Source organism: Patella vulgata, chromosome 9, assembly GCF_932274485.2.
Source record: "Patella vulgata chromosome 9, xgPatVulg1.2, whole genome shotgun sequence".
NCBI classification, from domain to species: domain Eukaryota; kingdom Metazoa; phylum Mollusca; class Gastropoda; family Patellidae; genus Patella; species Patella vulgata.
This window is the reverse complement of record NC_065887.2, coordinates 3,572,158-3,596,259: the sequence shown is the minus strand read 5'-3', so window position 1 is coordinate 3,596,259 and position 24,102 is coordinate 3,572,158. Positions and strand designations below refer to the sequence as shown.

The 24,102-nt window shown below is 35.8% G+C and overlaps 1 protein-coding gene across 1 annotated transcript; it reads right to left on the bottom strand.

Moving 5' to 3' along the window:
* Positions 1–670: 670 nt before the first annotated feature.
* On the bottom strand, positions 671–23,892 carry LOC126831559 (cilia- and flagella-associated protein 221). The gene is made up of 21 exons (XM_050562116.2): positions 23,606–23,892; positions 22,525–22,712; positions 22,039–22,134; positions 20,889–20,989; positions 19,938–20,041; positions 18,620–18,776; positions 17,670–17,808; positions 16,462–16,573; positions 15,506–15,708; positions 14,797–14,889; positions 14,243–14,435; positions 13,652–13,782; positions 13,128–13,208; positions 12,400–12,507; positions 9,925–10,119; positions 9,055–9,207; positions 7,685–7,785; positions 6,529–6,621; positions 5,097–5,222; positions 3,408–3,479; positions 671–2,568 (listed from the first exon to the last, which is right to left on the bottom strand). Exons 1-21 carry the CDS (start codon positions 23,751–23,753, stop codon positions 2,442–2,444), a joined length of 2,721 nt encoding a protein of 906 aa, XP_050418073.1. The 5' UTR covers positions 23,754–23,892; the 3' UTR covers positions 671–2,441.
* Positions 23,893–24,102: the final 210 nt, after the last annotated feature.

The window sequence follows — 24,102 nt, the reverse complement described above, 5'->3', positions numbered from 1 at the left end:
CCTACCAGCAGCATGTTGGGGGGGTTTTGGGCCAGGAACTGGACAGTCCAGGAGATTTATCAAAGTGATTAAGGTCCATTACTCTGAAAGTAATTGTTGGAGATCCAAAGGTCCCTTTCTCTCGCACTGCATATCAGTCTAATTTTAACTTTGTCCCTGGAGGGAGATTAAGGTCCATTGCACATTATACAGGTCCTGTATTATTATGTTTTAGTTGGGAACTCGAGACCCGCGACTCGTACTCGGAGTCCGACTTAAGAAAGGACTTGAAATATTTATCACGACTCAAAGCTCGGACTAGGCAGTCGTGACAACTCTCTTTTCAATGTAAGGAGGCATAACTCTAACTTTCCTTATTCGCCATGGAACCACTGTATTGCAAAATGAATTGCTGACCCATCTGATGAATTGGCGACTTGAATGGGATTGGTACTAGACTCGGTACTAAAGTCAGCGACTTGGGACTCGATCCAACTCTGTATTAAAGTCAGCGACTTAGGGCTCGACGTCCCTCGACTTATTCCCATCTCTGATAATTAGTTTGTTTCCCTTTTGCAGGTTAATTGGATGCAACCCGTTGTTAGGTTACCAACAAACAACATGGACGAACGAATCACAGATATATTATAATTTATATCAAAATATATATATATATATATATATATATACAAGCAGGTATAGGACACACGATATAAATATTGACTTATATACAAAATATTACAAGGTTTATACAATACACACATAAAACAGGTCAAAGTTCACATCGCAAATTATGGTAGGATCACAATTTATTTAATATCATGTGTCACGCGACCAAGTCAGTGTCTAACTGACCCCTGACCACTACTTTAGCCAACGAAGAGATTCGTTGGCAAAGGCGACAATAGTTTTCGCCCAATCAGATTTCTCCAAGATCAGATAATGAATTAGCTAGGCAATTAATTACCTGACGAGATTCGTTGTCAAGGGCAACAGTGGATTAAGCCAATCAGATACTGATAAAGAAATAGACCAACAAGATATTGAATATGTGTGAAATTATCTATGAATAATTGAACATTATAATTCTATCACAGATTCAGTCCGACACAACCCATAAATACAACTCACAATATAGGGCTATATATATATATTCATTATAAACATATTGAGTTAAAAACATTATCCATACATCAGGAACAGATAACTCATTCTACATCCGGGTATTCTACTTTTCTTCCTGAACGCAGCTAGGGTCCGATTATAAACAGAGCTATAGAGGGCCTCCAGTCGACTACTCTTTAGCGTGAATACAATAACGAATATCATATACAGAAGTAAAATGATAAATAAAGGCTCCATAACACTTCATACTTTATCTGATCACAAGTAAGTTATATTAATGTAGCCTGTTTCTTCAGTGGTTCTTATATCAATTTGATTAAAACACAGATCCTATTTCGTTTCGTTTTTTATAGTTCAAAATTTCGATTTAATTATCTTTACTACATTGGGATCTGGTAGAGCTGTTATATTACCGGCCTTCTGGATGATGTGAGGGATAAGCCAATGAAACAGTCTGTTACGGCGAGATCTTGGCGTGCGATTAACGGAACTGTTGGTAAAGGACTAGAAACCTCAACGCTGATTGATTAATCAATGTCTGACGCCATAGGGTCAAAAGCCGCTCCTCGTATAACACCTGACACGACCTTTCAGTACAACATGTCAGATCTTCATGTAGTGTAGGTCACCAAAAGTATAAAAAAACGAAACGAAATATAGATCTGTATTATAATCAGACTGGGCCTAGCTGTCAGTCCATGATAAAAATATTTGGTAAGAAAAAAACAATTTATAAGCCTAGTTTAAATCCACACATATTAAACACGTAATGCTCTTACAGAATGCTGGTACATGGAAGTTTTAGAGGGTTGACCGACAAAACTAAACCCAAATGAACTATAATAGATACAGGTACGGCTAGGTACAAGGGTTCTTGGTTCTACGCATTTATAGGAGATAGGGCCTATGTATTATTTAAGCATCAGGTAAAGGCCTATGCATTATTTAAGCATTAGGTTAAGGCCTATGAATTTATGTAAGGGTCAGATTAGGACCTATATATCATTTTAAGGATAATATAAGGGTCTATTTATTTTTTAAGGATGACATTACGGCCTATTTATCATCTAAGGAAAAGATTATGGTCTGTATATATTTAGGGATGACATTGGGGCCCATATATTTATTTAATAATAAGATTAGGACCAAGTACCAATTTAAGGATGTGGTAAGGGCCTATGGACGTATATAAGGATCAGATTAGGGCCTTTGTATTTTCTTAAGGACAAGGTTCAGGTCTATATATCCATTTAATGATGACACTAAGGCCTATGTATTTATTTAAAGTCAATATAAAGGCTTCTGTATTTATTTAGGATAACATTAGGCCTATGTATTTATTTGAGAACAAGATTAGGATCTGTCAACATGACATTCATGTGGTTTATTTTAGCCTGTATTTTACTTCCTAGACGATTATACTTCTTAGTGATATAATACTCCAACTCTAATTCTCTCTTCTCTCTGTAAAAATATACAAAATAATTCATTTAAACTAGTAACATATCAAACTTTATTTAATCTAGTTCTTGTAAAAATACACAAAATAGTTCATTTCAACTAGTAACATATAATACTAATTAGTTTAGAATGTTGCTACCATCTAATGGGTAATTTAAATTTTGGTGTACCACAAAGTTCAGTTTTGGGCCCACTAAGTTTTATTGTCAACACCACACAGATAGCAGACATTATCGGAAGCCACGGTTTGACTTTACACCCATACACAGACATACAGTTTTATATCCATCAGATGGGTCGAATACATTGAATGAAATGAGGTTATGAGGGAAATTTGGCTTGAAGGTTGCCTAGGGTCTGTTCTTGAAAGAGAAAGAGAGAGAAATGAGGTTTAACATCCATGCAATACAAACTAGGACATTTCGGTACTAACACATAGTTTAATTTTATTTCAATAATTCGCTTGGGCGTAGGGGTCTTTAGCAGTGGCAGGAAACCAGAGGGCCAGGAGAAAACCCACGTGGTTGGACAGGCGACCAAACGCCTTGTCATGTATAACCAGGGAATCGAAACCACGCCAGTTGACTCAATGACAGACCTGATGATACAGCGTGCACACGCTAACCATTCGACAATCCACCATCCCTCTATTTTTGAAATGAAATGAAATGGGGTTTAACGTCCTACTGTTCTGCTCCAACTGGGCTAATGAAGACGGGTCTATTCTTATTTCTATGGTATACAAGGAACCTCAGGTTTTTGTCCCATATGAACGACTAGACAGAATATAAGACTCCGTAACCATAGCAACGTTAGTAAAAATATAATATTGTATAATTTACCTGGGAACTGGACCAGTTGGGCCAACAGGAATATTGGTAGATGGCATTTTATTACCAACAGGAAACATCTCACTACATAAACAAACAATAATACTAATTATATTCTTTAAAATAAACAAACAATTCATTCCCTGCAATAAACAGTAGAGAGAACATATCAATAATATGTTTGATTTGATATATCTACACTCAACACTTCTGTTATCAATGCTGTTTTGTGTTTAACCTAGGAAGTCTGATGTTTTTGTGTGGGGTTTTCCCACTATTTGTGTCCATAAACATGTGACACATACTTCTTTTTAATAATAAAATATTTATCACGTTTTAATTTATTTTCAATCGATTAAAATACAGATCTATATTTCGTTTTGTTTACGAAGATCTGATCAGTTGTAGTGATAGGTCGCGTCAGAGGTCATACCAGCGGCTTTAGACCCTATGAAGTCAGGCATTGATTAATCAATCAGCGTTGACGTTTCTAGTGGATTACCCACAGTTCCATGCACCACACGCCAAAACTTCGCTGTAACAGACCGTTTCATTGGGTAATCCCTCACATCATCCAGTACACGTGAATGATAACAACTCTTCCAGATCCTAGTGTAGTAAACACAAGTAAAACGAAATTTTGAACTATAAAAAACAAAACAAAATAGGATCTGTGTTTTAATCAGATTGAATTTATTTTGATTGAAATTTACTGGTTGTTGCTGTAAATCAATTGTAATTTGACAGAGAAAATGCCATTCAGTCTAGCAAAGCTTGGTGTGTCAATGAAAATGGAATAAAAGACATTTAAGAGAAGATGTCTCAATGTAATAGGACTACAGACCGATATATATCTGAATAATAATAATAATGACTTTATTTTCTGAGGGAACATATTTAGTACATGAGTTCTAATTTTCAACATATCCCTGCTACTCTATAAAACTAGTAACTACACAGTAATAATATTTACAAAGTGCATATATATCATATTATATAAGCCTATAATAAAGAAATATCAAACAAACAAACAACAAAGAAAGAAAAAAAAAGGACAAATAAACATACATTCAGAGGACAACAGTAATTAACAAGGGTTCAAAGATTTAAGTGTTTTACTAACTCCTTTCTGAAGATAAAACTTGAAGACGCTTGTTTCACAGTTTGAGGTAGTTAATTCCAGAATACAGAGGCGGTATATTGAAATGTTCTTGTCATTGCCTTTTTCTTACTTTTTGGAATTGCTAATTTAAGTTGTCTTTCTGATCTCAATATCAATCATCTCCCTTGATGTAAATACACACATAGGGGATATTCGATTCACAGTCCAGAACATCCAGAATTACATTCGAGTGATGCAGAATTCAGTCCTGTCACAGTTCTGTCAGTCCGGAGTACGAAGGTGGTGTGAGTAGAATCGAGACGTAATTAAATACAACGAATGTCTTTCGACTGCATGGTTGGTTGAGATATTAGTTATCCAATCGACTCATGCGTTGTAGCCCAAAATACCCCTTTTCACTCGATTGTCACAATTTTTGGGGTTGAGAGAATTCAATTCCGGAACATTGAATTGAGTACCCCCATAGTAATCTGTAACAACCTAGTATGTGTGAGACTACCTACCTGGTATGTGTGAGACTACCTACCTGGTATGTGTGAGAGTATGAGACTACCTACTGGAAGTGTGAGACTACCTACCTGGTTATTTTCATATCTTCGTGTGATGACGACGTATCATCTAATGGTGGAAATAGGGCCGCAACCATTTCCGGTGTTAAATAAACGTCACCTAATCTCAATTCACTGTTCTCCACATTCTCCTCTCTATAAATACACGAAATGAAAATGAAATGAAATGGGGTTTAACGTCCTACTGTTCTGCTCCTAACCTGGGCTAATGAAGACGGGCATACGCCATACAGTGTGCTATGAGGGAAATTTTGCCCGGGCAGCGGCACGACGGCCTACTCTTATATCGAATTCCAACTGCCAAGGGATCTTTTACGTGCACGCCAATGTGTACACGGGACCTCGGTTTTTCGTCCCATCCGAACGACTAGACAGCTTTCCTTGTCAGCCCCTCCATCCTGCATCACTGACAAGGGAGAACCACGCCGGAAACTATAAATACACACATACACTTATAATGTAATTAACTTATATAGCACCTAACACCCAGTTAAGAGCTGCTCGATGGCGCTTTACAAAAGGTAAAACAAGGTCATTTCGGGACTAACATATGGTTCAATTTTATTTGAATAATTTGCTTGTGCGTAGTGGTCTTTGGCTGTGGGAGGAAACCAGGGGACCCGGAAAAACTCATGAGGTCGGACAGGCGACCCTATTCCTTGTCATGTACAACCGGGGAATCGAAACCATGTCAGTTGACTCAATGACAGACCTTTTGATACAGCACACATGTGCTAACGATTCAGCCATCCACCCCCCAAAAAACAATGATTCAAATTTAACATATAGAATAATACACGCAAAAACACAGTAAAAGGCACAAGGGAGAACATAAAAGTTGTCTAAATGGTGGAGTAAGTAACTTACTTCAGTTACGTTTTTTTGATAATGTTATAAAAAGTTGTATGTGAATAAACAAAGTTCAAAATACTTTACAAATGAATAAAAAGAGTGTTTAATGAGTGTTTATTGTCCACCAGGTCACTTCGGAATTAACATATGGTTCAATTTTATTTCAATAATTCGCTTGCTCGTAGGGAACTTTAGCAGTGGGTGGAAACTGGAGGACCCGGGGGAAAACTCTTGAGGTTGGACAGGCGCCCCGACTCCTTGTCACGTACAAGCAGGGAATCGAAACCACGCCGCTTGATTCAATGACAGACCTTATAATCCAGGCCTTAACCCTGCCCCCAGTATTTTTTTACAAACCAAAAGCAGGTTCTCCTGAAAGTTCTAATTCTATATAAGTGGTTTTCCCAAGCATGTAGCGAAAAACCAAACATAATTTTGAAACCTTGATAATGCACGGCAATACCAACCATTTCATTGGTCAAGGTCTCCCAATATAAGAAAGTTTTGGATAATAAATGTTATTTTCAACTGAAACCGCTCTTAATTTCTCTACCAGTTATACTTTTGAATATTAATAGAAGTGACTTACTCGGCTGCTATTTGTTCATTATCATCATCAGGTAGAGAATCTAATAATGGCGGCACATCGTGTGGTAATATATCAGGACCAAAACTATCATCCCTGTAAAATAATAAATAATCTATCATCCCTATATCCCTATAAATTTATACAGAAACATTACCGACATGTACTTCAAGGTGGTACCTGAATTAAATACGTAAAATTTTCAAAAGGTGTACCTATTTCTCTTTACTTTTGTGGTAATCCCATACATTAGAATACGACATTCTCCATAACAAATTACTAAGAATTATATTAAAGGGAATGGAAGCTTATAATTGACCTATTTCCTATCGGGGCCTCATTTGTTCCAGTTCTGGTCAGTTCGTTTGAAAAAGGATTAAGAACTCTGCTATAAAATAATAAATAAATTACACAGGCACATCATTTGAAAGTTGAAAGAGAAACAAGAGTAAGCCGGTAGTGCTGCTGTTCGGGCAAATTTGTCCCCATAGTACACTGCATGGTGTATGCCTGCCTTTATTATCCCAGTCGGTGGGAAGATAATTTTATAAACACCTTTTTAATATTATGCTGTTCATTTACGCAAATTTGTCACCATAGTACACTGCATGGTGTATGCCTGCATTCATTATCCCAGTCGGTGGGAAGATAAACACCATTTTAATATTGCACTGTTCATTTACGCTAAAAGACACATGTCTGCATACAGCTCCCCACACTAAATCCCTGGTTTATATGTAATGTTCTCATATAGATGTCTATAATGTATAATACCGTACATAAGATCCTCACTATAACATGGGTGTAATCAGTGTATAATATATAAGGTCCTCACTATAACATGGGTGTAATGAGTGTAAGGTCCTCACGATAACATGGGTGTAATACATACGGTCCTCACTATAACATGGGTGTAATGAGTGTAAGGTCCCCACTATAACATGGGTGTAATATATAAGGTCCTCACTATAACATGGGTGTAATATATAAGGTCCTCACTATAACATGAGTGTAATCAGTGTATGATATAGAAGGTCCTCACTATAACATGGGTGTAATATATAAGGTCCTCACTATAACATGGGTGTAATGAGTATAAGGTCCTCACTATAACATGGGTATAATATATAAGGTCCTCACTATATACGCATGTACTTACCATCTAGGTATCCATACACCAGTTAATGTTGGAGTATTAGATAATGATGTTAAACCTTGTGATGGAAATTTCTTCCAAGTCATTGTTCCTCGTATAATATCCTACAATAAATATTACAACATAAAAATTATAGCCTCCACACAAATAACTACGCAAGGTATACCTTCTAATATTGGTTACTCCATTACCCAGAATATGAAATCAATTTACCCAGTATTATAATGTGAAATCAATTTACCCAGTATGATAATGTGATTTAATTTACCCAGTATGATAATGTGATTTAATTTACCCAGTATGATAATGTGATTTAATTTACCCAGTAAGTAAATGTGAAATCAATTTACCCAGTATGATAATATGATTCAAATTACCCAGTATACTGTCAAATCAATTTACCCAGTATGATAATGTGACTTAATTTACCCAGTATGATAATGTGATTTAATTTACCCAGTATGATAATGTGACTCACATTACCCAGTATGATAATGTGATTTAATTTACCCAGTATGATAATGTGACTCACATTACCCAGTAAGATAATGTGAAATCAATTTACCCAGTATGATAATATGATTCAAATTACCCAGTATACTGTCAAATCAATTTACCCAGTATGATAATGTGATTTAATTTACCCAGTATGATAATGTGACTCACATTACCCAGTAAGATAATGTGAAATCAATTTACCCAGTATGATAATATGATTCAAATTACCCAGTATACTGTCAAATCAATTTACCCAGTATGATAATGTGACTTAATTTACCCAGTATGATAATGTGATTTAATTTACCCAGTATGATAATGTGACTCACATTACCCAGTATGATAATGTGAAATCAATTTACCCAGTATGATAATGTGACTCACATTACCCAGTGTACTGTCAAATCAATTTACCCAGTATGATAATGTGACTTCATTTACCCAGTATGATAATGTCAAATCAATTTACCCAGTATGATAATGTGACTTAATTTACCCAGTATGATAATGTGATTTAATTTACCCAGTATGATAATGTGAATCAATTTACCCAGTATGATAATGTGAATCAATTTACCCAGTATGATAATGTGATTCAATTTACCCAGTATGATATACATAGTGAAATTAGATAGTCTATTCTGTTTCCTTTTATTCTCTCCATAAAAACCAGACAAATCTTAAAGATGCATTATATAAATCTGCCTATTGCTGGTCTTTATTTTGGCATTCTTTGGACATTTATTAACATACCAAACCCATGTGAATCACCAGATCTTATCTAAATCTCACATAATGCATCTTTTAATGAAATTGGATAACGTGTAAACCAATCTTGGAGTAAAATAATTTGAAGTAAGTAGTAAATAACCGACCTCTCTATCAAGATATTTTCTCTGTGTTGAAGTATGGGGACTCTTCATCGCATCTTTACAGATATATCGGGGTAATGGACAAAGATGAAAATCGGAGGATGTTTCTGAATATGGGGCGGGAGCATGGAATACTTGTAGACCTGGAGCTGGATTCTGTAAAACAGATGATAATGCCGGAAAACATATGGTAATTAAAACTTCTTCTTTATTGACATTTAGTAATTGAACATATTAACACAAGGTACAATTTTATGGATACACAATTACTGAGTTTAATAATAAGTGACATTTTGACGAGGGTTACAGCCTATAGGATTACAGAGTTATGCAATGACAGAGGGGTTTCTGCATAATTTTTTTTTTTTTGATTTCCAACTGCCAAGGCTTCTTTTTCTTGCATGCCAATATGTTCTCCAAATAATGTACATTGGTTTTTTATGTCCCATCTAAAAGACTAGACACATCTTCCTTATCGGTCTCCACAGGGCTTGAAAAACCCTGAAGATTTTTCCTAGCCGACATCAGGGTTCCAAGCCAGGGCAGTCCAGCAGAGAGGCCATTGTCCCTTCTCTGGGCCAATAAATATGGACATACACCATGCATTGTGCTATGATGGAATTTTGTTCAGACAGCGACACTACAATCTACTGTTATTTGGATTCGACCGTCAAGGGTTCTTTTCCGTGCACACCAATGTGTCGACAAAACCTCTTTTTTTTTGTAATATTCGAATGATTAGAAACTGTTCCTGGACAGCCACTGGCATGCGGGAAACAAAGCTGGAAAAATCTAGAGGAATTTTCCGGTTCTTTCACATACAACTAGACACCCTTTGGCCAAGCAACTGATCAAAATAAACAAATTACTTACAAAGATATGTAATGGTGGATATTCGACAGGATTGAATAAAGCTTTTGGTGGAGCCATGCCTGTTAATTCCTCCACAGTGGTCTCCCGTTCCTCTGTTTCTGTTTCTGGTAATTCCTGATTTTCAACGTGATTTTCAACTTGAACTTCCATATCTGTGATCTGTACATCGGGAACTGGCAGATTAATCATCTCATCCTTTCAAACCAAACGCAAAAAAACAAAACAAAAAAAAACATGCAACATGCAGAAATAATTATGAACAAGGATAAAGTAAAACAAATGAAATAAACATCCAACAAGTTTTATCTTACTTTGGTATTTATAGTGAAAAACATTTTCCACCTCTTCTGGTTGCTGTTGTTTTCTATTGCTGCATGTACTAGCGTCCCAAATTTTGAATATCTTTAGCGAGCAGTAGGTGATCCCAATCCCGTCTCATGACTAGATATGCTTCGGGTTCAATCAAACCCTTCGGAATTTTAAAATGTATAATTTTGTGCGGTGGTTAACGGAAATGAACAGGGGTTTAATTTCCTACTTTCACGCTCAAACACGAGCACATGCATTTACAATATATTACAATTTTGGTGGTATTGTGTAGTTGTGTTGTTTCAGTCGGAGTTACTGTATTTCAAAATATTTAATGTTAAGTTTTAAACCATTGTCGGCAAATTGTTAAAATTTGTTGAGAATTATCGAAAAAAATTGGGTTCCTATTGTTTAAGTTTAAGATGGTCCATCTAGATCAGATATACGAGGGGTGGATTTACAACTTTCTCGAGCTGTGTTAAGAGGTAGTGAGTGATACTAGAGACGCAGAGCTTGATTATCTTTATCAAGCAGTAGGCTATCCATCTCACGACTATATATGTCCCGGTTCGAAAACTTTCGAATTTTTAATGTATAATTTTATGCCACTGACGAAGGAAAAGAAATGGGACTCATGGTGCTACTTTTCCGTACTGACTGGGCTAATGAAGATAGGCATAAGTCATGCAGTGTCGTATGAGGACAATCTGGCCTGGGCAGCGGCACTACGACCTACTCTCTCTTCATTCTATTCCTAATTTCAAGGGTTCTTTTACGTGCGTGTGATGTGTACACAGAACCTCAGTTTTTTGCCCCATCTAAACAACTAGACAATGTGGACTGACAGGGAAGTATTGTCTAGCTCTTCAGATGGAATAAAAAAAACAGAAGGTCTGCCCATGTACGCGTTTGGAATGCACATACAAAAAAAAATGCAATGAAACTAACATATAATTCTGTCAATCTTCACTGTCAAGGGTTCTTTTAAGTGCAAGCCAACATGTACACTGACGGACACCTTTTTTTGTCTCATCCGAACAACTAGACAAGACTTTATTTGCCAGCCCTATCAGCGCTATCCCTGACAAGTTGACGCCGGACTTAACCATGATCCTACTCAGCTCACATTGACATTCGAACGCTGGACAATCTAGGCGAGAGTCCTGTGGCCTAATCGCTACTAACGCACTTGTTCTTAGTTTAATAAAACTTGAATTAATATTTAAATTATCACATTCAAAATTCAAACAACTTGAATACATAATCACATTACAAATACCATTCTCTTTCAAACAGTTTAAACATAGAACAACACAGCTAAAGCCCAAAACTATGGGTCCCAGAAATTTAGAAATGAAATTTAAACAATTTGAAATGAAAAATCTCTAAACTTCATTTTAAAGAGAGAGAAATGGGGTTTAACGTCCACTTAACACAAACCAGGTCATTTCAGGACTAACATATCGGTCAACTTTATTTCAGTAATTCACCTGCTAGTAGGGGTCTTAAGCAGTGCAAGGAAACCGGAGGACTGAGAGGAGGAAACCGGAGGACCGAGAGGAGGAAACCGGAGGACCAGGAGAAAACCCATGAGGGTGGACAGGTGACCCTCACTACTCCTTGTCAAGTACAACCGAGCAATCGAAACCATGCCAGTTGAGTCAATAACAGACCTTACGATACAGCGCGCCAAGCTAACCATTCAGTCATCCCCCCCCCCCCCACAACTTCATATGAAGGATTTCTAATATCCTGGAAGTTATATAGTGTGCTATGAGGGAAATTGTGTCTGGACAGTGGATCTATATTATTTCAAACTCCAATGGTCCAGGGTTTTTCCGTTTCATCCCAATGACTGGACGCTTCTCCTGGCAAGTCCCTCTTTCTTACACCGCTGACAAGGGGAAACCCCCCACTTAGTGAGCAACGGCCTTAATCTCTGAGCCACCATGGCTCCCTTAGACGGATGCATGGTTGGACGGGAAGACAGGAGTAATGATAAAATACTCCCACATGTTGACAAACTTACATGTTTCAGATCTGGAAATCGAAATTTAGTATTTTTTCAATTATAATGGACTTATTCTGAAATGAAATTTTACACTGAATTGTTTTCAAATTAAATTCCTTGTTGTAGCTATATAAATAGAACAAACCGACACCTACCTCCGCCCCAGAACGAAGTGGACGTACAAGTTTTGATGGTATAAAACCACTAGATGAAGCCTGTATATCGTGAGGCTTATAACCATTTAGCTGGTAACACTGTGCAACCTATGAATATACAACAAAATACTTAGGTTTATAGTCCATCTTTTATATCACTGTTAACAGATGACTGGTTCAATTAACTGTCACCCCATCTGGGGTTATTGACCTCAAACCCAGGGCATATGTTTCAGTCTTAAAATTAGAATTTCAAAGAATTTAATATTAAAACACAATAATTACAATGATAAAAAGCACATAAACATACTTATCATTTATTTTATAATCATTCTAAAAAAAAAACAACATAAAAATGGACAGATGGCTAAAGCTTTAACCCTGCTCAAGAGGCCAATGTGCAATTAAAGATAAAATTATTAGTTCTAGGAAATATCTCTTTTTCTTTGTGTCTATCTTGTGATGTGGTCAAACGACTCCATGTTTAGTGAAACCCCAGTCAAATACATTTAAATATTAATACCTCTTTCATTTTTCCTGTTTATTAAGAGCAAATTGCAATTACTGTTCCAAAATAAATTCTTTAAAGAAAACAGGAAGACGTAACTGTTTAGGGAATTGTATATCGAGGGTTTAGAACATAATTGTGATAAGTCAATATATCAAGCATTGTGACTTATCACAATTAATGAATTATGTTCTAAACCCTCGATGTATACCCCACTTACCTTGAGATTAAAGAAGGGAACTTTTCTCTTCACAATAACATCGGTTGGCATAAACGGTACAACCCCTACAGCATCTGGTGCCTAAGTAAAACAAATATAACAATTTAAGTTAAAATAGTAACAAATTGAAAACGAACCAGTAACAAATTGACAACAAACCAGTAACAAATTGACAACAAACAATAACAGGTTAAGTAGCAAATTGACAACAAACAGTAACTAATTGAGAACAATCAATAATAAAATAAAATTCAAATAACATTGAGAACAAACAGTAACCAACTGAGAACAAACAGCAACAAGTTGAGAACAAAAAGTAAAAAGTTGAGAACAAAAAGTAAAAAGTTGAGAACAAACAAAAACAAGTCAAGAACAAACAGGGACAGGTTGAGAGCAACCAATATAACAAGTTGAGAAAAAACAATAGCAAGTTGAGAGCAAACAGAAATGAGAACAAACAATAAGAACTTGAGAATAAACAAACAGAGCCCTATCGGTGAGAGTTTTAATGACTATTCACTTACCATATCATCTTTACCATCTGGTGGTATAAATGTAGGAAATGTAACATGTTTGATTTTATTAGATGAAATATCATACTGTACGGGTATATCTTCCTTTTCTTCCTCATCATCTATTTTATCTTGTTGATCATCTAGAAAACATTAGAAAACACCCCTAAAGTTCAAATTTGCTTAGTTTTAAAATTTACTAAATATTGAACTAAGTAATATTAGTAAGCATGTTTTTCTGATGATAAAATGTCAAAAGTATTTTACCATTATATATGATTTATATATTTGTGACTATTATTTGGCAGTTTGTTTGGGGTCGGCTGTTATACTAGGGCTGTCTTGAAGCTAGAATTTAGGATATAACAACAGCACAAAGAGAAGCACTTCGGGAACATGTCCCTGGTCGAGACATATCTCATATCAGAAGTGAAAACTGTGGCAATAAAACGTTTGTGTCATATGTTCCATGGTGTATTTTTGAGGTAACTTACGGGTAAGATATTCCATGGTGTATTTTTGAGGTAACTTACGGGTAAGATATTCCATGGTGTATTTTTAAGGTAACTTACATGTGCAAGGTGTATTTTTGAGGTAACTTACGTGTGAGATGTTCCATGGTATATTTTTTCTTGCTCCAATCGATGACTACTTTACGTAAAGATTTTAATTTCACTTCTCCACGGTTTCTAATAATAACTTTTCTTGCTGCTTGAATAAATTTTTCTAACGCCACGTGTCGTACTGCCCACATGTCATTATTATACAGATCAAACGTAGCCTCTTTATATGCTAACTGTAAATATAAAAATACCTAATGATGATGATGATTGTGTGTAGGGGTCTTTAGCAGTGGGAGGAAACCAAAGGACCCAGAGAAAACCCACAAGGTTGGACAGGCGACCCGACCCTACTCCTTGTTACGTACAACCGAGGAATCAAAACCACACCAGCTGACTCAATGACAGACCTTGTGATACAACGTGCACACGCTAACCACTCGACTATCCAACCCCCATCACAAGTGATTCAAGTGGATCTAGCTGTAGACAGTGTATGTTTCATTTGTACCATTTCATCTACTAAAGGGTCAAAGTTCATTGACCTCTTCACCTCTCCTCATGGCCATCTACAGAAATGATTGAAGCCTAATTTACCTGGTCGTTTCTTCTCATTGTTCGTCTAAATTTAACGCAAGTTTTTAACCTTTCATATTCATTTTCTGGTATTGGATCTTCTCTTCTGGTAAACTGGAAAAAAGATATCAAGAAAAGATAACATTACTACAAAGTGTTTATGGATGTTGTGAAAGAGGATGACTTCTGGCACACAACACTGTAACCCAGGTATCATTTAATCTTGTGTTTCTAGAACTAATTTCTTTTGTTTAATCATTTTACATCAACAAAATTCCCCATTTTCACTGAGTCATATTTCCTTGTGCCAGAAGTCGATGTGAAACCACCCGATTTATATTCTTTTGCATGTCTATTATAAGTGATAATAAGAACTTTTCAGACCCAGTAACTTTTCCCAGTTTGAAACATCAGACTACTTATTACCTACAGAGAATTCAGACAAACCTGGAGGGGTCATATCCCCCACCCCCACCCCCACCCCACATTTTGGTTAACTGTCTGATTCTTATAAATACTGGTTTTTAAAGACTCACTTTCAATTTTTTTTCCACCAACTGGAATATCTTATCTTCAAAAAAAAAGAATCAACAATCCCTAAAACCTTATCGCCAAAATCAAATTTTAATCGCCACATTCATATATTTATCGCAAATTGGGACTGTGGCGACTGACAGCGTGAGCCCTGCCTGCAAACTATGTGTTCCAAATATAAAAGTTAACAACCTACCATATAATAATTCCAGGCATTATCTCGTTCTTCTAATATTTTAACACGGTTTGATTGGTGTAACTGGCTATCACCGAGTTTAACCTGCCATCGTAGCTGATTCTGTCTTTCTTCGTAAACATTCTTCCTGACCGTTTGTTCAAATAACGCCTCCTTCATCTGACGACTTGATGGTTTATTATTATCTTTCTGTGATAACATCGCTAAAAAAAATAGAAATGAAATTAAATGGAGGTTTAACGTCCTACTGTTCTTCTCCGACTGGGTTAATGAAGATGGATATACGCCACATACAGTGTGCTATAGGGAAATTTTGCCCGGGTAGCGGCACTATGGCCTATTCTTATATCGAATTCCAACTGCCAAGGGATCTTTTACGTGCACGCCAATGTATACACAGGAGAAAACGCACGAGGTTGGACACATACACGTACAACCGGGGAATCAAAACCACGCCAGTTGACTTAATGACAGACCTTATGATACAGAGCGCACGTGCTAAACATTCGGCCATCCAACCCCCCTGGGAGACAAGGAGAGTGGCAGAATGGAGGGGGAAAAGGGGTTTAACATCCACTCAATGAGAGATTGGTCATTTTTAGAATCGGGTATGATAAAGGAATGAAGTAATTGAAGTTTAACTTTCCCACAACACAACCATGTTATATCGGGAGTAACATAAGAGAGAGAAATGGGGTTTAATATCCACTCAACACAAATTAAGCAATTTAGAGACTAACATATGGTTCAATTTTATTTCAATAATTCGTTTAGGGGTTTGTAACAGGGAGAGAGGAACAGGAAGGCCCTACTACTTGTCACATACAAGCTAGGAATCAAAACACAACCATTTGACTCAATGACAGACCTTATGATTTAAAGTGACCTTAGTCACCCATCCATACAACACAACTATGTTATATTGGGACTAACATAGAGAATATTTGTCAACTTACTGTCCCTGACATCTTTAGCTTTTAATCTTCCTGGTTGTTGGTTTAATACTTGAGCTACAGCATGTGGTGTATTTATAATAACAGGGAATTTTATACCATCTTTAACTATCTCCTGTAATAATAATAATAATAATTTATACCAACATGTGAACAGTGATAGCCACGGTGGCTCAGTTGGTAAGACGTTGGCTTGCTAATCTGGAGGTCCCGTGTTCAATCCCTGCATTAGTCGAGGAAGTACATCCAGTTTTTATCGGCATGATGCAGGACAGAGGGTCTGGCAAGGACAACGTACATATATCGTCATTCGAATGGGAGGGAAAAAACTGCTGTCCCGTGTACACATTGGCATACAAAATACAAGAGTAGGCCGCAACGCAGCTGTTAGGCGTAAGTGCATCTTCATTAGGCCAGTTAAAGCTAAATATTAAGACATTAAACCCCATTAAATATGAAAACAAATGTTAAAAATATCTTTTCAATGACATAACATGAAATGTAAAAGTTAAGATTTGACAAATCGTATTTTAGCCTATTTCAACACTTTTTGTTCATACATGTACATGTATATTGTTAATAATAGCTTGCAACTTCGAACTCATTTTACTGTGTGCAATAAGGGAAATTTTGTCTTCGGCTTACTCTTCTTTAAATTCAAAGGGCTGTTTTACGTAATGTCACAGACAGACCTCAGTTTTTCATCCCATCCCAAAGACGAGACAAAAAATACAACAACTGTAATTTAATGATAAAGAGTGACAATAAGACAGTTGTTAAATATTAATATATCCCATTAAAGATACATTATGTAAGATTTAGATAGAGAGCTAGTCATTCTTGCTATAATAGTTCGAAAATAGATAATGAAATAAGAAAATATTCAAAATTTCCATCCAAATTAGTTTATTCTGAGCTAATTTATGTGTGTTTGAAGATGTAGCGTTGTAGATTGTTTATTATAAGAACTATACATGTGGTTGTGGTGTTATTATTGTTGTTTTAGATAATTAGAACTATACCCGTGGTTGTGGTGTTATTGTTGTTTTAGATAATTAGAACTGTACATGTGGTTGTTGTGGTGTTATTGTTGTTTTAGATAATTAGAACTGTACATGTGGTTGTTGTGGTGTTATTGTTGTTTAAGATAATTAGAACTATACGTGTGGTTGTTGTGGTGTTATTGTTGTTTAAGATAATAAGAACCATACCTGTGGTTGTTGTGGTGTTATTGTTGTTTTAAATTTAGAAGCTCGTCTATTAGATCTAGCCCGATCTAACGGGGACAGACATCGTGGATCTAATACATCTGTTTTCTTTCGTGATAAATACTGAGTTTTACTTCTTTCCCTTAAAAAAAAAGATAAAAACAATTAAATTATTCAGTTGAACAATCTTTGGAAGTTTGTGAAAAGTCAGGAAAGGTAAATTCAAGAATGTGGAACTTCATTTCATCGTTTGACTTCACAACAGAATTTGTATATACATGTACATTCTTCCGTAACAGAGATTAAAATATATTTTCTACTCTGGACAAGAACTTTCAAAGATTTTTTGCACAAAGGAAACAGCCAAACAACAAAACTAGGAAAAAATGAAATGGGGTTTAACTTCCTACTTTTCAAATGAAGACAGGCATTGCATGCAATGTGGTGTGCTATGAGTGAAGCTATGGCCTACTCTTAGGTCAAATTCCAACTGGCAAGGGTTCTTTTTCGTAAACATTTGTAGAAAACAAATCAGCTTGCTCCATCTAAACAACCTGTTGTTATTTGTTGGTATGTTTTACAGAGAAAAGCTGTAGCTTGGAACAAGAACCCCCTTATTTTACACAGTATTTGTTCAACAATCACTAACAAATGACATTTTGACACAGTATCAATAAAAACCTGTTTACTTGACATCAATACAAAAAAGAGAGAGAAATGGGGTTTAACGTCCACGCAAAACAAACTAGGTCATTTCGGGACTATCATATGGTTCAATTTAATTTCAATAATTTGCTTGTGCGTAGGAGTCTTTATTAGTAGGAGGAAACCAGAGGACAGACCTAGCAGTTGCGAAGTTAAACCATTCAGCACCCTCCTATGACAAACAAAACATCTTGACACTTCTACAGACAATATTTTGGTGAAATACGACACCATGTTTATTTTCTTACTTGAGCAAACCAGGTGCTGATGTTCCTGTAAACTGACAGATGATTGGTTTAGAGTTAAACTGTGATGTAATCAGCTGTAAGGTCATCTGTGCCGTTAAAAACTCACACGGAGAAAACGTGATAACAATATCTGTTGTACCATTGGCTGGAATACAACCTGTAAAACACACAAAAATATGAAATTATAAAATGAGGGTTTAACGTACTTTATGAAACTACGGACGTTATAATATTTTGTGAAATTACAGACCTTACAAGATTTTGCAAAATCAATCTGATCAAAACGCAGATCCTATTTCATTTTGTCTTTTATAGTTCAAAATTTAGTTTTACTTCACTTTACTAGACTAGGATCTGGAAGAGTTGTTATCATTGTCGTGTTCTAGATGATGTGAGGGATTAGCCAATAAAACGGTCTGTTACGGCAAGTGTTTGGCATGTGTTGCATGAAACTGTGGGTAATCCACTAGAAACGTCAAACCTGATTGGTTAATCAAATGTCTGATGTCTTAGGGTCAAAAGCCGCTCGTATGACCTGTGACGCGACCTCCCAAAACAACTGGTCAGATCTGCATGTAGTGTATGCCATCGAAATTATTAAAAAAACGAAACGGAATATAGATCTGTATTTTAATCAGATTTTTGCAAAAATATACGTTCGATATTACATTTAAAAATGAAATGAAATGGAGTTTTAACTTTAATGCCCTATTGTTCTGCTTCGACTGGGCTAATGAAGACGGACATATGCTATACAGTATTCTATAGAGCAAATTTTGCCCAGACAGCAGCGCTATGGCCTACTCTTATATTGAATTCCAACTGCCAAGGGATCTTTTACGCACACGTTGTGTACACAGGACCTCATTTTTCATCCCATCCGAACGACAATATGTCTTTTCTTGACAAGCCTTTTGTCCTGCATCATGTACAAGGCAGAACCACGCTGAAAAATCTGGATGAAGTTTCATTAAAGTTCTTAAAAGCATTGCCAGTATATTTGTAAAAGAGAGGGAATGGGGTTTAACATCCACTCAACACAAACTAGGTCATTTCGGGACTAACATATGGTTCAGTTATATTTCAATAATTCGCTTGCGCGTAGGAAAGGATCCTGAGAAAACTCATGAGGTTGGACAGCTGACCCTACTGCTTGTCATGACATTGTATAAGCAGGGACTCAAACCACGCCACTTGACTGAACAATAAACCTTTAGATCTAACGCGCATATGCTAAACCCTTCGGCCACCCAACCCCCATATTTGTAAAAGACCACAGCCATAAAGACGAAGGATCATAAAATACAATTTAACCTACCTGACATTGGTTTAACAGTAAAAAATGGATGTGGTCGGATATATTCCAGTTGATACTCAAAATCTACCGGTACTTCACATTTTAATGGAAACGTCTGCGACATTCTTCAAAATAAAATTAAAAAAACATTTATATCTGATTGTTTGCAAACAAAATACATTAAAACAAGGCCCAGGTAACCTTGACAAAAGTTCAAGGTCATATTTTGCAGTTTTGGAAGCCGAGACTGTTGTTCACATGACCAAGAGTTGTAGACAGGTACAGGTTTCATAGGTACTGATATCTATAAACAATGGAAAAAAAACTGTTTTTATTTGCAGTCAAGACTAACGTTGTAGACAGGGCTTGTGATGTAGGGAGAGGGGGGGGGGGTGTTTCAAGATACAGATAAAAATACCGAACTAGTGTTACCCGATTATCTAAACCAGACCCAGTTATTTCGGAAAACTAGTACCTATGTTTAAAATCAAAAAGTAACTTGATCTCATTAAAAACTTGAACTTATATCTTTAAAGGGCATTCAGTGAAAGCGATATACAAATAGCTTTATGGATAACATTCACTACGTTATTAACTGTAACGTTTCAATGATGGTATTCTCACCGTTATCAAACATTGAAACATTACAGTTAATAACATTCACTACGTTATTAACTGTAACGTTTCAATGATGGTATTCTCACCGTTATCAAACATTGAAACATTACAGTTAATAAACCTAGTGAATGTTATCAATAAAGCTATCCATAACAAAACACAATACAAGGTATATATGGATATAACTACTTCTCTATTATTTAATAACAACGTTATTAATTAGTTTGGTGTAAGCCAAAATATGTATAAATAGGCTGACTAGATGGATATTTATCATTAACGTTGTTATTAAATAATAGAGAGGTCATTTAAAGAATTAATCCATAAAGCTGTTTGTTTAGAAGTTCTACTCACGTCTCTCCAACCGCAACAGGGGGAAATACAAAATTCTGTGGAAATTCTTTTAAATTTAGAACAGGGTAAGCATGAAGGGGTATCATTAAATTTTCTTCACCCTAAAATAAAACACAAGACGAAAATAAAGTACAAATAAATAGAAGATATATGAAATGATTCAGGTACTACAATACGATTCGTATCATGATTCATAATCAGGTCAATATTTACCAAGAAAACAATAGGATAAATGAATAATTGATATTTTTAGTCCTGTCGATCTCGAAGAAATAAGAATGTTTTATATCAAGATATTGATGTGGATCAAAATAAAGACCACAACAATTTAAAGCTACAATTTCATATTTTTAAGTTATATTTTTAAAATGTATTAAATTAAAGCCTTCAAATCAATGCTATGTATAAACAGTCCTACCTTGATAAAAAATAATCCTATTAATCCTATAATTCACTATTGCCAGTTGAGAAATTGGCAAAAATATAATTTTCAACTTCAAATTCAAACGTTTAAAGATAGCTATCCCATGGTAGGGAATAGAAAAACAAGGGAGGTAATTAGGAGGTAATTGTGTTATTATTTCCGGTGTGAAACATTTTTGAGTGTGAGAATGATAACTATGATCATATAATAGTGAGTTGACAACCTATTGAGCAAACGACATAGAAATAATTATGTTTTGACTTTTTAGAAAATATGAAATTCTCGCTTTAAGAATGTTTGTATACCTATGGATAATGTGTGACGTGGATAATTAAAAGTGACAGGTTACTTACTGAAGCAAGAAAAAAACATGAGATACACCGATTCAGCGTCTCACGATTCAATACACAAATCATAAGAAGGTGAATCGTATTACATTGATTCAACGATATATCACTAATCAGTCGTGCCAGCTCTAGTTTGTGTCTTACTTTTCTGCACCAGTCTGAGCACACAATTTGTATAAATATTATTTGTATAATGTTTATTGTCATTGGTTTTGTTTGTATGTAGTGTGGTGCTCTAACCTTTTCATCCTATATTGTACAATATCTGTGATAGTCACCTTAATTCCAGGCTGGTTTATTTCATTTCACTGTATTCTGATTATATCGAAATCCTTCTAAAAGGTGTCCTACTCAAAATGTTTAAATCTAATTTTCTTACCTGACAGTTAATTCTTACACAGTCATAATAATATCTCCATTCATCTCCTTCAAACTCTATAACACAATCTAATGTTAAACCAGGTACCATTCTTTTCTATAACAATTAAAAAAACCCAACAATATTCATTTCTTCATTCTTCAAACCATGGAATTTAAAACATAATCTTTCTATGTTTAACAAACTAGGTGATTTTGGGACTAACATATGGTCCAATTTTATTTCATTAATTCGCTTGCGTGTAGGGGTCTTTAACAGTGGGAGTAAACAGGGGGACCCAGAGAAAACTGTTGACTGTTGGAATTCAATATAAGAGTAGGCCATAGTGCCGCTGCCCAGACGAAATTTCCATCATAGCACACTGTATGGTGTAGGCCTGCCTTCATTAGCCCAGTAGGAGAAGAACTGTAGGACAGCAAAACTCCATTTCATTTCATTTTGGTACTGATAAATGGTAGAAAGACATTGTTAATTATTCATACTTACATTTTTAATATATTTAATTGAGAAATGTTTGGTCTGTGGAGGTATTATGTGTAGACAAATCACCTCTGTTGATGCATTGACTAAAGATAAAGTTTGACTCTGTCTTGTAAACGTGTTAAAGCCATCAAAATGGATTGTAGATGGCCGAGCATGGATCATGGAATTTTTACCCACTTTCGCAAATGTTTCTGAAATAAATATGTGAATAGCCTGAAATTCATCTTAATTTCAATTAACATAATGTTCAGTTTAGTATTATATTATAGCCCTGTCATATGTATCTCTGGGGATAATGATTTATTTGTACAAAATGTCAGTCGAGTCGCTAATGATCTACTACCGGTAGGTACCTGACATTTTGACTTATTAATATGGCCAAGTTATGTAAATTTGTGAGTTGCCCTATATTTAGATTCCAATTGCTTCTGCTAAGCCGTTTAGCAGAAGGGGACGTATTTTTAACAGCATGTTGTGTTGCACATACTGACTCTAGCGAAATAAGCAAGGTCTTATTTTCTCACTTAAATGTTCCTTTACATTGTTCATGTGTTTACAGAGACTAGACACAAGGTTTTAATGGGCCAATTCTTTTTCAACAAGGTTTCAATGGGATGGTTCCTGAACCCACAGTAACAGAGCAAGTGTAATGATACCTAACACTCGCGATTCTTGTCTTCGCAATTAATTGATATAGAGCGAAGCTCTAAAGCAGGAACCGGATACAGGAACCGGATACACTGGGGAAAACAGGCAATGCGCATGTCTGTCAATGCGCATGTCAGCGCATGTCAACTTACCAAATCTCGCCCAAGCGAGATTTTGGGTCTCTAAGAAATATTTCTATGACGCGTCGAATAAATGACGTCAGATAATTTTGACGTCAATGAAAATCCTCACACCTTTTTGTTCTTTTTTCAATTGGGGAAACTTTATTATGAAGGTTTTATTTGACAACAATCACATCAGCTTCGCTCTACTCAGGCAAGGCCTGTTACATATTATGAACTCAAATCAGCTAAAAAATTTTCATTTTTGTAAAATATTGGCACGATATTTTGATTAATTTAATCATTAAACATACTTGTTTCTAAAATATGGTTTGGAACATATTGACTTTTTTTGACAGGTTCTACAATTTCCATGGTGTCGACTAGCAGCCCCATATCTCTCTTTACAGCCACAGCGAGGGGCCCACTGCTACTCCTGTCGTAGTTTCCAACGGTCGGCATCTTGTTTTCTAGATTTCACTTCATTCAAATAATAAATAAATTCTTTTCATTCTAAATTCACATCGAATACGTCAAAAAGTTATTCCATTCTACATTTTTGCAGCCATGTTGTTTTGCCGAGTTACTTCGCTTTTATCAACTGGCGATGAATAAAATAATTCTTATGTTAATAATCCTCTTCTGGTGCAAAAAAAATGTTAAAATCTAAAATCCGTCATCAAAAGTAGAAAATTAGTGATCATAATCTCAATCACGGTCATACAGTTTCTGATTAGAGATATAATTGAATACTTCGAACCAGCGCAGTAACAAAAAAAGTAGTTCACAGTTGCTAGGCCAAAAACGGAAG